At 36.5% G+C, this 14,081-nt stretch overlaps 1 protein-coding gene across 1 annotated transcript in view; it reads right to left on the bottom strand.

Moving 5' to 3' along the window:
- Positions 1–14,081, bottom strand: part of LOC121382221 (SCO-spondin-like) — a 65,125-nt gene that overhangs the window by 34,064 nt on the left and 16,980 nt on the right. Inside the window, exons 11-19 of the mRNA XM_041511749.1 lie at positions 12,900–13,056; positions 11,790–12,045; positions 10,482–10,635; positions 8,757–9,065; positions 7,323–7,475; positions 5,372–5,558; positions 2,605–2,848; positions 1,936–2,140; positions 791–885 (exon numbers count right to left, since the gene is read on the bottom strand). Coding sequence (XP_041367683.1) covers positions 791–885; positions 1,936–2,140; positions 2,605–2,848; positions 5,372–5,558; positions 7,323–7,475; positions 8,757–9,065; positions 10,482–10,635; positions 11,790–12,045; positions 12,900–13,056 — 1,760 coding nt within the window. The remainder of the gene's footprint in view (positions 1–790; positions 886–1,935; positions 2,141–2,604; positions 2,849–5,371; positions 5,559–7,322; positions 7,476–8,756; positions 9,066–10,481; positions 10,636–11,789; positions 12,046–12,899; positions 13,057–14,081) is intronic.

Below are 14,081 nucleotides of genomic sequence, written 5' to 3'. Positions count from 1 at the left end.
TTTGTAGATCTGTAAACTCCAGCAATCGAAGTGGGCACTCAATGGGTTTTTTTTTCAAGGAGTTTTTGTTGAGAAATACAACGAAAACAGTGAAATAACCGACCACTTTCATCTGATGTATTAAATCAGTGTTATGTAATTATTTTAACAAAATTAATCAAGTGTAACTATGATATTTCACCTTTATCGTGAACATATGAATTTGAAACAAAACTGTTCATTGCAATAACATAGATGGTGTATGATAACAAAGTATACCATCCATTTATCAAACTAATGGGCTGTACGCTCTTTACAATTCGATACTTATAACATATCATTATATACATAGCAATAACAAACATAACAAATACATGTTTAATGCACAGATCTATGTTTAATATAGCTAATGTAAAACATGCAATGCTGAGAGCTTATTAATTGCAGCCAGAATGCAGCTTGTGTAAATACTCCGAATGCATGCACACAATCAGCAGACGCAACCCTGGATTGCATACTCAATCTCGGACTCCAACTGTTGTTTCTGTTCCTGCATCGCATCCAATGTGACTGAGCCCATCTTTCAGCAATATTATTTCAGTTGTTTGAACATAATTCAAATTCAGTCAACTAAAACCTCGTAGGGATGCCTGCTCCTTCTGTTTGACAAAATGGGGTAGTCGGTTGATGAAGATTGGGAAACACTGATTTAAATCAATACCATTTATATGGCAAAGTGGTATAGGTAAACAGGACTTAAAATGTTTGAGGTTAGCTGTATGAAATAAGTTAAATGTGTGAATATTCTCACCTGACTTTGCAGCTGTCTCTCAATTCCTTTCCATGCGCATGCCACTGGTCATTGGTGAAACATGGGCAAGAATTTGGTTGGATACATTCAAAATCCTGTAAATCAAAATATGTAACAGTAAGCAACTGTCATTAACAACTCAAAGTAAACATTAAATGCAACTTAATGAAAAGTGTCGATTAATTTGTATCCGAATGACAAAACTGTCAAACGCGATCAAGACTGTATCTCTGCACAGTGCAGAGTCGAATGGGCATTTGAAATATTTATCTATTGCCTCGTCTATACGAGGAAAACCATTCCCAATGAGACACCTTACTGGACAATACATATTGCACTGTCACAAAGAGAACTGCCGCTCCCAGACTAGTTTATAAAATCAAAACTAGCACAGTACCGAACTCATTGAAATTAATATAGCTGTGATGACATGTATCCTTGTTACAATATATATTGACTTAAATACGTGCACCCTAGAAAATTTAAAGCTTTTAACGAGGGTAAAATAAAACAAAAAACATTTTTAATATTAATTGTTGACGTGAAATCTTCCACCTTTCTGAAATATTTGACTGAAGGAATATATAACTGGTGGTTCCTTGGTTGGTTCATTCGTTGGTTTCTTAATTTGATTTTATTTGACTTGATTGATATATCAGCTTATCGATTGATTGATTTATTTATTTCTTGAATTACTATTTATTTATCACCGGTTATTGGATATCAAACATTTGATAATTTTGACATACAGTCTTAAAAAGGAAACCCGCTATATTTTCCATTAGTAGCAATGGATCTTTTATATGCACCATCCGACAAATAGTATAGAAAATATCACGGCTTTTGATACACCAGTCGTGGTGCACTGGGTAGTATGAGAAATAGTATAGCACATATCACGGCTTTTGATACACCAGTCGTGGTGCACTGGGTAGTATGAGAAATAGCCCAATGGGCCCACCAACCTAGACCGAACGCACATTAGGCACAGGCTTTACCATTTGGGCATTTTATTGTTTAAAGTATGTGAACACTTTTATTGTTTAAAGTCTGTGAACACTTTTATCCAGCACTCCTCTCTGTCAAATATTGTTTATACACCTGTGAAATGTAGCTACGTTCTAAACTTATAACATTAAACTTACGTGGTTTTCTACAGTTCCATCCACACAGTAGCAGACTCGTGAATACATTCCGTCAGCTTCAGCACAAGTCATGTTGGTCTTGAAAGGCTTTGGGCACCTCTTCCTGCATGTTGCTGGTTTCTCAACAGACTTGAACTGATTCAATCCACAAACAACATCTTCGCATTCTGAGGCCTCACAAGATAGTAAACCGTTTTTGCATTTGCTGGAGAGAGTAAAAGACACGTGTTCAAAAATTATGGTGTCAAATCATTACCGATCTTAATATAAAATTGTGCAGATATTTACATTTCAACGTTCTAGCTCATTTTGGTTCTGCATCACATAGATAAATAGGTTTAAAAATAAAAGGCGATGTAATTACTTGTGTTTGAAAAATCACAAAGAGATAGATAGACAGACAGATAGATATATTGACATACAGATACACAGGATATATATGTACAAATAGATGCATAAATGCATGTAGTTATACAATTTTTAAACTGGTGTTAAGGCAACTTGATAAAACCAAAATTTTCTACATATTGTCTTATAAAAGAAGAATGCGAAGAATGCGAAGAAGATGAAGATGAAAATGAAGATGATGATGATGATGATGATGATGATGATGATGATGATGTATGTATGTATGTATGTATGTATTATTATCAACAAATTCAAGTATACCAAGATTTGCAGTCCACAGTTAGAGTTTGTCCAGCTAAAATCTCAGTGGTGCCTTTGTAACATGGACATTTGTCGAGGTCAGTGCAAGCGTCTTTGTGCATGTACTGGCCTGATGGGCACCCACATCCCTGGAAGCAGGTGTCTGTATCACATGTTGTTGAATTTTGCATGGACAGATCAGAGCAAGATCGTCGACAGTCCTTTCGGCAAGGATTATACTCGAGACCAGAATCGCATTCCTGAACTATAAAAAGTATACACATAATACTTATTCTGTAGATGTTATTACAGTGCCGTGTGCCCTATTAGCTTTTAAACAACATAACACAGATATAAAAAGGCTGAATGAAGGGGATGAGGGTTTGTCACTTTTATAACTGCACCCAAGAATTCTCTATCACTGATCCAGATGCTACATTTATACGAGGACTTCTCTCTCAGTAGGAGGACTGTTACTCCTAATACTGATATGACACAACATTTAAGTTACGTGCATACACAACGTGATTGTAGACTTAAAATATGGATGTGCATAAACATATTATTTCATTGATCGTAAACGTATTCAAACACTGCTAATTTACTTGCAGTGAATACATTTTCCCAAACTATTGGAATGTCCTATAAATGACTGTTGTAAAAAATATGCATGAAATCCTTATAGTTTGTGAACTATACTTTTACAGCACCGTTTATTTTTAAGCATAGCGATAATAAGTCGTGCTATTTCTCGACCAAAATCAAACTATATTGTGTTATTTCTACCATAAAATTCACAGCAGATATATATATTTTTTTTATATATACTAAAACGCAAAAGAAACGCAGGTTCTCATTAAATTGGATATAAAATATTAAAAAAACAAAACGAAATGAAGATTTCAACATTTATTTTGGAGCTACACCAATTCGGCACACATTGGTGTTGGAAATTTTTGATTGAATTCCTTTTTGGCTATTGTTTCATGTCATAAAGTAGGGTGGGGGTCCATGTTAAAAATGTGAAAGAGACCCTGTAGCATTGTCAGAGTTCTAAACCACCCTGGGCACAGATATCCTCAAAAAGCCGTTGAAAGAATGCCTGGGGAGTGAGGGTGCTGCCTCCAGCGCCTGCATATTCTAGGTTGTCCGCGAGCCTGAAGGCGACCCGATTTCATCCCATTCTCGATAGGCATGTCCGGTGATAAGGCTGGCCACGAACGTTGCTACCAGCAACGCCTTGTATACGAGGATTGTCTTGCTGCAGCAGCGCACACGTAGCGGCAAAGAAGGGAACTGATTGTTGATGACGTCATTTTGGTACACGGCGGCATAACGCGTTGTCTGAACACATGAAGTTGTGTTCTGTGGTTGAATGAGAACCCACACAACCATCACACTAATCGGTCGGCCTGCAGACGTGCAGTAACGTTCATGTCGACGTGATTTCGGCCATCAGCGTTGGAAACACTTCTCATCAGTAAACAGAACTTGATGGCCATATCTTTGATGTTGTTGCGCCCATACGTATCAATATTGGTCCCACATAAGGACGGCGGTTATCCTGCTGCCCTCAGACGGTGTCGGACGGTATCGGCGGACAACCACGTGGACCACGCACCTGGTAAGCTGCTGGCAGCATCCGATTCCTAAGCACCCGGATGTGAATGCGGTTTTCACCCTCGGGCGGCCGGTGCGTGGTCGAAACAGATCCAGTGATTTGGTGACGTTGATTGTCGAAACATGACATCCCAATTGTCTGGCTACAGCATACGTCTGTCCGGCTTGCAACATCCCGATGGCCATCCCTCGCTGGAGTTGCGTCAGTCGCGGCATTTTTAAAATGTGATTCTGTTGTCTGTCACTACTCAAATTGAATTTATGCGATTAAATCCAGGTGTGTAGGCTTTATAAGCATTTCAATGAGAGTGTTTGCACTGCATTCATGATACGGATGATCCAGCACGTGCAAACAACGTGTTTTGAGAATTCGTGACGTCACACAGGTAATGAAATTGACACGCAGGTGGGACTGCGGTGTGGGTGTGTGCCATGTCCCTTTAACACAGTTGAGGTTCAATTCCACCAAAGATACTGCTTTACAAAGTGCAATTCTTTCGCATTTTCAGGACCTGCGTTTCTTTTGCGTTTTAGTATATATAAAGGCTATATTGACAATATGTAACCTATCTTTGTAATAAACGTTTAATAAATGCTTGTATCCCCTTCTAATAAATGCATAGTTTGATCGAGTGTTTTTATTTAATCTACAGAATTATAAGAAAATGTATAATCAAAATCAAACTTAACATTACATCAAATAAAACGAGTCATCTTGATCAGTCTTTACCATTGTATATTTACCCAGGAAACTCATCTAAACTGACATTAAGAGTTTGGTAAAAAGACGTAGACACCCTATTAATGTGCTTATACCATAATTATTGTTCAGGATTGAAAGTTTATCAAAGACATAGACATCGCAAATATTAACACTATGTCATCTCAGTTCCGCATTGAGACTAAACTTGGGATGAGCTGTTTATTCTATTCAGTAAGCACAGGTTTTAACCATTTCAAGCTGATCAAATGAAGCGTGTTTCTGAATGCATTAACACTGCTGTACTGAGAGATATGACAATATTAACAACCTACGAAACGAATATTTTGATCACTAACAGATTTCATTTAATAAACACATCTATGGTGGACCTCCGATACAACACGACAATAAGCAAAGTAAATTATGACAGTGCATACATTTTACAGTATATATTTGAACACATACCACAGTTGAGAATGTCTTTCAGTTCATCAGAATCCAGGCTTAGGCCACATTCCAGTTGCAGATCAGCTAGAACAGCGCACACTTGCTGGTCAGTCTTGGACGTCATACAGCCTTCCAAAATTCGTTGTGTTTTCGTCTGGTCCAGATTTTTACACTTGTTCAGCAGGATGTCTTTCAGGGGATCACACTGTAAAGTAAAGAGGTAATTAATAAATTGTTCAGTGTTCATGTCAATAATTTATTATTGTGTTCATATTTCAATTTAATATCAAGTACTCAGGTCCCATTTTCCAGAAATGTGCTTGGTCTTTGGTTATTCAACTCAGTGTTACTACTCTACACTGTATTGTCCTCAGTGAAACCACCCATCCATTTTGCATTCAGTATGAGGCATTGGCATCTTTCTTACGGGTTTGTATATCTCTAATGTGTGCATTTAGTTTGGTTGTAGCGATCAAATACAACATGCCAGCATATTTCTCAAACATATTGTTCCCTTTGTCTTTTGAACTTTGAACCAATGCCTGTCCGTCAACAATCAAGACTGACTTCCCGAATAATTTCTCAGGTGCATTTGAATCTTGAGTTTGTTTTAACAATTGGCATTGGTATAGGTAGTAAGTCATTCTTTGTGATCAGCACAATATTCATTTCCAGACCGGCTTTGTATGCTGTAAATAGTATGTGTAAAATGTCTTATTCCACTCGAGTAGAATATCAAGCATATTGGAGGCAAATCTTTGTCAAATCATTGTCAGACCTGGCATGATTTCATAATTTTGCTGATCCAGTTTAAGAGGATGGATATAAACAAGTCCTAGAAACATAAGCGTCAGGAGAGGCCGATAACTGGGGGCAGCACAAACTGAAGGGATCAGTTATTAAATGTGTGGTTGTGTTTGTAATTGTTACATAAATATACACAAAATACAACGCATACCCTGACCCATCCAGGTCTATGCAAAATAAATGTATAAAATATCAATCCTCTGATGTTAGCTTCAGGGAGTCAATATTTGTATCACCTACACATCCAAACTTACATTAACCAATCGATCCCCATTACTTTGATAGGCCTTATAGCCCCCCCCCCCCCCCCCCCCCCCCCCCCCAAAAAAAAAAAAAAAAAAAAAAAAAAAAAAATAATAATAAAATGTTAGATCCGCGCCTGTATATGGTGGGTACTGATGTTAGCATGTAGATTTAGGCATACATTATTTATTTATTTCCTTTTAATTATTTAAAATGCATTTTAAAATATGCAGTTCCCTATATGAGATCGTAAAATCATTCTTCCTAAATTTGGTTTAGACGGTTGGTTCTAATTTCGATGCCTGTTAACACATTTGTATCTATATTGTTTAAAAACAGATGTTTTGTTGTTCTATTCTAATGTAGGTTTGCTGAATACAAATAAATCTGTTGTCTATCTGAAAAAATTACATTTAGGGGTTTCGTAATATGAACGTCTGCACATTGTTATTGTGTCGAAAATGCGTTGTATCCAAGTATAAAGGCGTTTTTTTGTTTTTGTTATTTTGACTACATAAGCATTATTTTTCAAATGGCCAACGCATGGTTTTTGGATTTAGCATATTTAAATTTGGTTAGAAAAGTATGTTGGATACAATCTTTAAAAAATTATCGCACAAAAACAGATAAAAACATAATCTGTGACACTCTATTATACTTAGATACAATGTATTTTCAACACAATCCTAATTTCGTATACTACCATTTTGTTTTTGTTGTTTTGGCTCCCTAAACTTAATTTCTCAGATGGCAAACATATATTTTGGGATTCAGCACCCCCAAATTAGGTTACAAAAGTATGTTTGATATATACCTAAAGAAATGCTCGTACCTCGATAAATAAATACTTTTTTTTTAAGAAATGGGACCTGACTAAAGTAATTATTTGTATCAATATTTCTGCGTTTCTGGTAATTACCTTTTCATTTTTCTGAGTATCTTTGTTTGCTTCACCACATTTTTCGTCTTTGGATTTCAACAGCAAAAACTCGGCTTCTGATGGATTACCACCAGTTGCTGTTTGGAAGTCATTTTCTGGATTCTCGTCGAAATTTCCACAAAGACCCGACACCTTTAAGTAGAATTAATAGAATACAGTCAACAAAAACAAAGAGCAAACACTAACAAGAGCAATGAATATAAATCACAGAAGACAGGATTGTGATTAATGTAGTACACTATCATGGAAATACCAATAGTTTAATATCTAAAACTAAAATACAGCACAATAAACATGTGGCTGTGTTGTTCAAAAACACATTGATATCGTGGGCTATATATGCTAGACACATGTCGATTTGGATTTTGGGATGAGATGAAAGAAAGAAAGGTTTTATTTAACGACGCATTTAACACATTTTATTTACGGTTATATGGCGTCAGACATATGGTTAAGGACCACACAGATTTTGAGAGGAAACCCGCTGTCGCCACTACATGGGCTACTCTTTCCGATTAGCAGCAAGGGATCTTTTATTTGCGCTTCCCACAGGCAGGATAGCACAAACCATGGCCTTTGTTGAACCAGTTATGGATCACTGGTCGGTGCAAGTGGTTTACACCTACCCATTGAGCCTTGCGGAGCACTCACTCAGGGTTTGGAGTCGGTATCTGGATGAAAAATCTCCATGCCTCGACTGGGATCCGAACCCAGTACCTACCAGCCTGTAGACCAATGACCTAACCACGACGCCACCGAGGCCGGTAGGGATGAGATGAAGTCGAGTTCCAAAATCCAAACAGTTTGTGATAAATCCTTATAGTTAACAACGAAACACGGTGATATTATCCCTATTCTAATACTACACCTATTAGGAGTATCTGTAAGACATTTTATTGTGTTTTTATTAAAGAAATCCCACAAATGTCAAAAAGCTAATTATCTATTCTCCTTACTTACGGTATTCAATGAAAACGATTGTAATAAATAACAGTGTAACAGTATCACATATGACATATGAGGTTACATTTGTGAAGCGGTATTTCAACATTATATTGACTTATTTCCAGGAATTCGCCTGGATTAATTTTGGACAAAAACCACATTGATGTCCCAAATGGTATGTTCCAATAAAAAAAATTGTGTACTACAGATTGTGTTACAATTATTTCTAATGAACCTGCCTGTGCCATTTTGGGAACACAGACTAGAAGATGAGGTAACAAGACACATGATCGAATTGACTGTTACAATCGATCACTGACTGGGTTATTTGGGGTGGGAGAGTGTTAACTGCTACTGATTGTAGTCATATGGAGAATTTATTTAACATTTCATTTTCTAATAAAGGTGTACAATTTAATAGAATTGTTTATGTTTTTCAGTAATAAAAAAACCCAAACCAATTCTTACTTTTGATGACATTGATCCTGTATCGCCATCGATTCTGACGCTTCCCATTGAGCTCACCAAAATTTGAACATAAGGTGTGCTGAATTTCATCCAAATGTCGGTAATTCGGTTCACATAAATGTCTCCCTTTTTTGACACAAATGGCAACTTTGGTTGAGATCTGTCGTATTCGAAAACCATGGTGTTGGTTTTACCCACATTCTTCATTACCATCAGGACGCCGTTGGCTACTATCTCTATGCCTTCAATCCTTATGGCGCCGTTTACCTTTGCTGTTATCAACGTGACATCCAATTGACCATTGTTAAACTGAAAATATAGGATCAAGTATTAAAATAGCATTGTTACTTAACCATACACACACACACACACACACACACATACAGACATACAGGCATACATACATACATACATACATACATAGATACATACATATAAATATATAAAAACAATCGTTGCTGCTACAAAGTGGGGGACACATCCCCCCTTGACCCCCCCCCCCCCCCCCCGTCAGTGAATATACATACAGAGAGAGAGAGAGATCGTTCCCATAGTTTATTCAAATCAACACCACCTCAAAAACAACAACAAACAACAACAAACACACAAAAACAAAACAAACAAACAAACTATACCCATGTATTTGGGTTTGACAAAAGGGTCATTCAGTCTTGGTGACAGATTTCGAGTATAGTATTTTATTTATTACACTTCACATTAATGTACAAAGATCGCACAGAATGACTTCCAATATAACTAAACAAGACATAAAAATGAACAGATTAAATATCGGGGAAATTACGTCGCTTATCAAATTATGTCATTTAGCAAAATGACGACATGTTGTGATCACTTCATTCAGCTATTTATCAATGAAACTTTGCATTCCTACACCACACATTTAGCAATGAAGTTTACACAAAACATATTATCAACATATTCAAGGCTAAACAAAATTATTAAAATATTTATTTTGTTAAATTATACAGCTAACATTTATATTGTAAGCATTGACAGCAAGTATTTTTCCAATTTAAAAATATCAATCGAAAGAACCATGTGCACACTTTTTGCATGAATATCTATGCGGAGTTGTACTGTGTGACACAGTCGATCATCTGATTAGGGGTCATGTCCTCTTATAAGGCATATTTACTAGTTATTGTCAAATTTATGTCCCAAGTGAAATAATTTTCATTTGCCACGAGCTTTAGCAAAACTGCTAACGAATTTGTTATTCTATTTATTGCCCCAGCTATTTTGTTCTTTCTCTAAGAGTTTTTAGTTTCTTTAGCCAACAACAATGTAGGCTATTGTGTAGGTTTGCCAAATCGTGATGACGTCATATTTAGTACAGACAAAGTCATGGGTTTGTAAGCGTCAAATAGTCCAATAATATTGTAGTTACAACAATGCATAATAATGTTTCAGCTCGCTGGGGTAATAAATGAAATATACTCAACCCATGCATAGAAAGTGATTGATACAGATTAAGCATTACGGATTACGTATATCGATTTCAGACAAATTGAATTTGCTCCTAACAGTCTATTGGTTGACTATAATATGTTCAAGCCGACAGCAGTCAGTAATTAGTGTTCATCAGTTTGGCAATACACACTGATAAATAAAATGGTTTGGGAACAAGACAATTTATGTTCAACTTACTGTCAAACTAGCGTGTGCTACAAAGTAGAATAAAGGAAGGTAAAATTGCCTACTTACATTCATCAATGAAAATTTGCATTCCATCGCATTCGAGTCAATCCTCAGGACGTTGGAATCGAAAGTCGTAAGATAACCGCTGGCCATTACAGAACATGTGCCTCTGCACATCGTTGCTTCATCACATTTCACCTTGCCACCTTCTGTACAGGTGCTGTAAACGGAATATATGCGTCATTAGCTACACTAATGGTTTCAAAGCATGCACTTGGAATTCATCTGTGAACCAGATGAAAGCTAAAAATAAGTGATATTGCTATCCTGTTTTAGATGTAATAACGTTAGTACGTTATAGAGCAAGACCCACTGATAGGTCAACTTTCAGGGCAAATCTTCGTATTTGAAAAAAAATGGAGATGTTCGGGTAAAATGAGATAGCCTGAAAACTTTTGACCATTTATTTTCATCATTCTACTCATAACATTAGTTGTGATCCATGTAAAATATGTAGTGATTCGTTTGAAACTCCATATGGTTCAACATAACCAAGTTAATAAAAAACATACGAAGCACACGTGTAATAACAAGTGTAATGACGTAATTTTGGGAAGCGACGTCATAACATGACGTCATTTCGTCGTCTCCTTCTAGTTGTGGCTGGTTATTCATAAAGAAAAAAATAATAATAATATGGATAATAAAGAAATTATTACACTCGCGTGTGTGTCGTACTGATTTTACGAAACTCATGTCAGGATTCATGTATCACCCTCGCTCTCGCTCGGGCAATACAAAAATCCTGACACTTGTTTCGTAAAATCAGTACGACACACACGCTCGTATAATAATCTCTATATAGCTGCTTGTTAGTAATGCAGATATAAATAGACTTTCGGTCAAAAATCGGCATCGATGGCCTGTTTGGATCATTGCCATGGTTACACCCCCATCTGACATCCACCCACCTATTCATTTCCACCAAATTCGTAATTTAAGTTACTTATACACAACGGGATCTACGCTAACTGTAATTCAGTAGCATAGTATTACATTTTTAAAACAAAATATCCACACAAAAAACATTTACTGGAATCGTATCATGTATATCACACACACACACACACACACACACACACACACACACACACACATACGCACGCACACGACCAAATGCACACACATATATATCAACACGTGCACATTCACACAACACAGATATACTCGCACACATTTACACATGGACACGTGCAAGTACACACACAAATCCACAAACAAATCCACACATGGACACGTGCAAGTACACACACAAATACACAAACAAATCCACAGACATTCACGCACGATCAAACACGTGCTGATCATAATTACCATGTTTGTGGACATGGCGTTTTCAAGGTAAACTTTTCGCCAACTTTAATGAGTCGTCCATCTCTGGCTTTGCATGTACAGTTAGATGCATCAACACAATTGCCGTTATGGTCTTCCATGTATCCGGGAGCGCACGTGCATCCGGGAAAGCATGCATTACATTCATCTTTGTGCATTGTGTAGAACCAACCGCATTTTGCTTGACATGGACTGGCGCACTGTGTGTACATTCTGTTTTCTCCGAGGCATGTTTTCGCTGAAGAAAAGGATGGCGAGATTGATAACGAAATTTTTTATTACTGTTAAGTAGAAGATTTTAAGTATAAGTAATTGTCCACGTGTCTATTCGTGAGTGCGTAGAGTGTCAGCAGTATCTCAGAATACAATTGTAATTGGCGGTTCAAAAGGAGCAGTCGCATAGGCCCCGTTTGAAGTGCTTTTATCAATTTGTTTTGGTTTTTTGGGGGATGTTAAAATGCATCATACACAATATAAAACACTAACGTGCCCTGAAAACGCGTCTCTGGGGCATCACTATTTCATGCCCTCCAAAAAGTACGTCACTGCGACGTAGGGCTATACCAAGTTGTAGTTGCGTTCAAGGATTGATGATTACATTTGAATTAATAAAGAAACTATATCCAAGAAAAGAATTCACGTTAATGTGCAGTAAACCGTAAAATGTAGGTTACAGTCACCTGATAATGGTATGTGACAAAATTTCATCCCAAGTTGGATGGATGGATGGACGAACAATGTCATACCATAATACGAACCATCAAAGGCAGGCGTATAAAAACATATTTAACTATTCATGAAGCTTATCAAAATGATGTCTGGTTCAGTTTTACCCAGTTTTGAAAGGGATGTCTGACTGACTTAGATGTTCAATTCACGTAGATGATCCAACTGATGTATGATACATTCATCTAACATTGTCCGATTCAGTACTGAAACGTATCGATCTAGTCTTTAGATTCCCCATTACAAAAAGGGTCTGTCATATTCAGTCAAGAATAGGATGTCGAATTTCTCAAGTCAAGAATAGGATGTCGAATTTCTCAAACATGTGATATGTTGAATTACACGTCAACAACTGTGGGTACTTACGACACAGATTTTTGGATCTCCATGCAATAACAACGTTTTGCAGCGAGCACTCTGTAGCATAGTTCTGAATTGCATTACATCTGGCGCTTTGTTTCTTATCGTCTGCTGCAGCACAGTATGCTTTCTGACATGTTTCCTCAAATGTTTTGTATGGAACCTACGAGGAAATTGAAGTATGTGTTATTAACAGTGAGTATAATTTTATTACTAAAATAATTTACCATCAACTAGTATTTTGATGGCATTAATGGGATATATTTTTGGAGTAAACAGGATGTCAATGATAGGTGCTTTAGACAACAGAAACTGTCTACTAGGTTTAACCATCTTTATTAACTTTTTTGATTACATTAAAAAGCAATATTATAAATATAATAAATAAACATTACATTTTGTAATCAAGTATTGTATGGAAACATGACAGTAGACGTCTTGTGTCGGTTTGTTAGTTATCCCCCTCTCCATTTGTTAAGAAAGAACTCTGTGAACGTATTACATTTTTAGCAGAAGTGTATTTTCAAGTTTATATGCTATGCATTTTGTGTTTTGTTTTTCAGCAATTTCTTTTATAAGCACTTTGCTTCTTCTTTTTTTTTCTTTTTTTTTTTTTCTTGATACTAGAAATAAGTCCATGGTTGTTTTTTGTTGGTTTTTGTTTTTCAAAAAAAAAAGGAGACAGCATTTTATTTAAGACATAATTGTGCACAGATTCTTAGTAAATTTTATACATTGATATTTATATTGTTATTAGTCATTTGTCTTTCCTTAATAACAACATATCAAAGCAGACTTCTGAAAATTGCAAGAACAATAGTTCGTTCGCGTGTCACTCGCGTAAATCTAGTTTTACGTACAACCTGTTTTAGTTCAAGCATTAAATTAGGATACTGTGATGGCTTACATAAAAACAAGATAGCCCAGCTGAATTTGTGTTTGTGTAACCCATAAATGGCTTACATCAATTATTATTTGCCAGAGGCCTATAGAACATGTTTGCACTGGGTTCCTAAACATTGCATTCGATCATTCAAGGTGAGAAACGTAGCTTAGTGGTAGGCATAGGCGTGCAGGGCACCCATTCTTGTAGGTGGCAGAATAGTTTTTGCCCGAATTAAAAGAAATTGCCTGAATTTGGATAATAACGTTTTTTTCATATCAGCATTACTGCCAAACTGTTATAAT

The sequence above is a fragment of the Gigantopelta aegis genome, chromosome 9, assembly GCF_016097555.1.
Source record: "Gigantopelta aegis isolate Gae_Host chromosome 9, Gae_host_genome, whole genome shotgun sequence".
In the NCBI taxonomy this organism is placed as follows: domain Eukaryota; kingdom Metazoa; phylum Mollusca; class Gastropoda; order Neomphalida; family Peltospiridae; genus Gigantopelta; species Gigantopelta aegis.
Note: the sequence above shows the minus strand (reverse complement) of the source record. Positions and strands in the feature narration are given on the sequence as shown.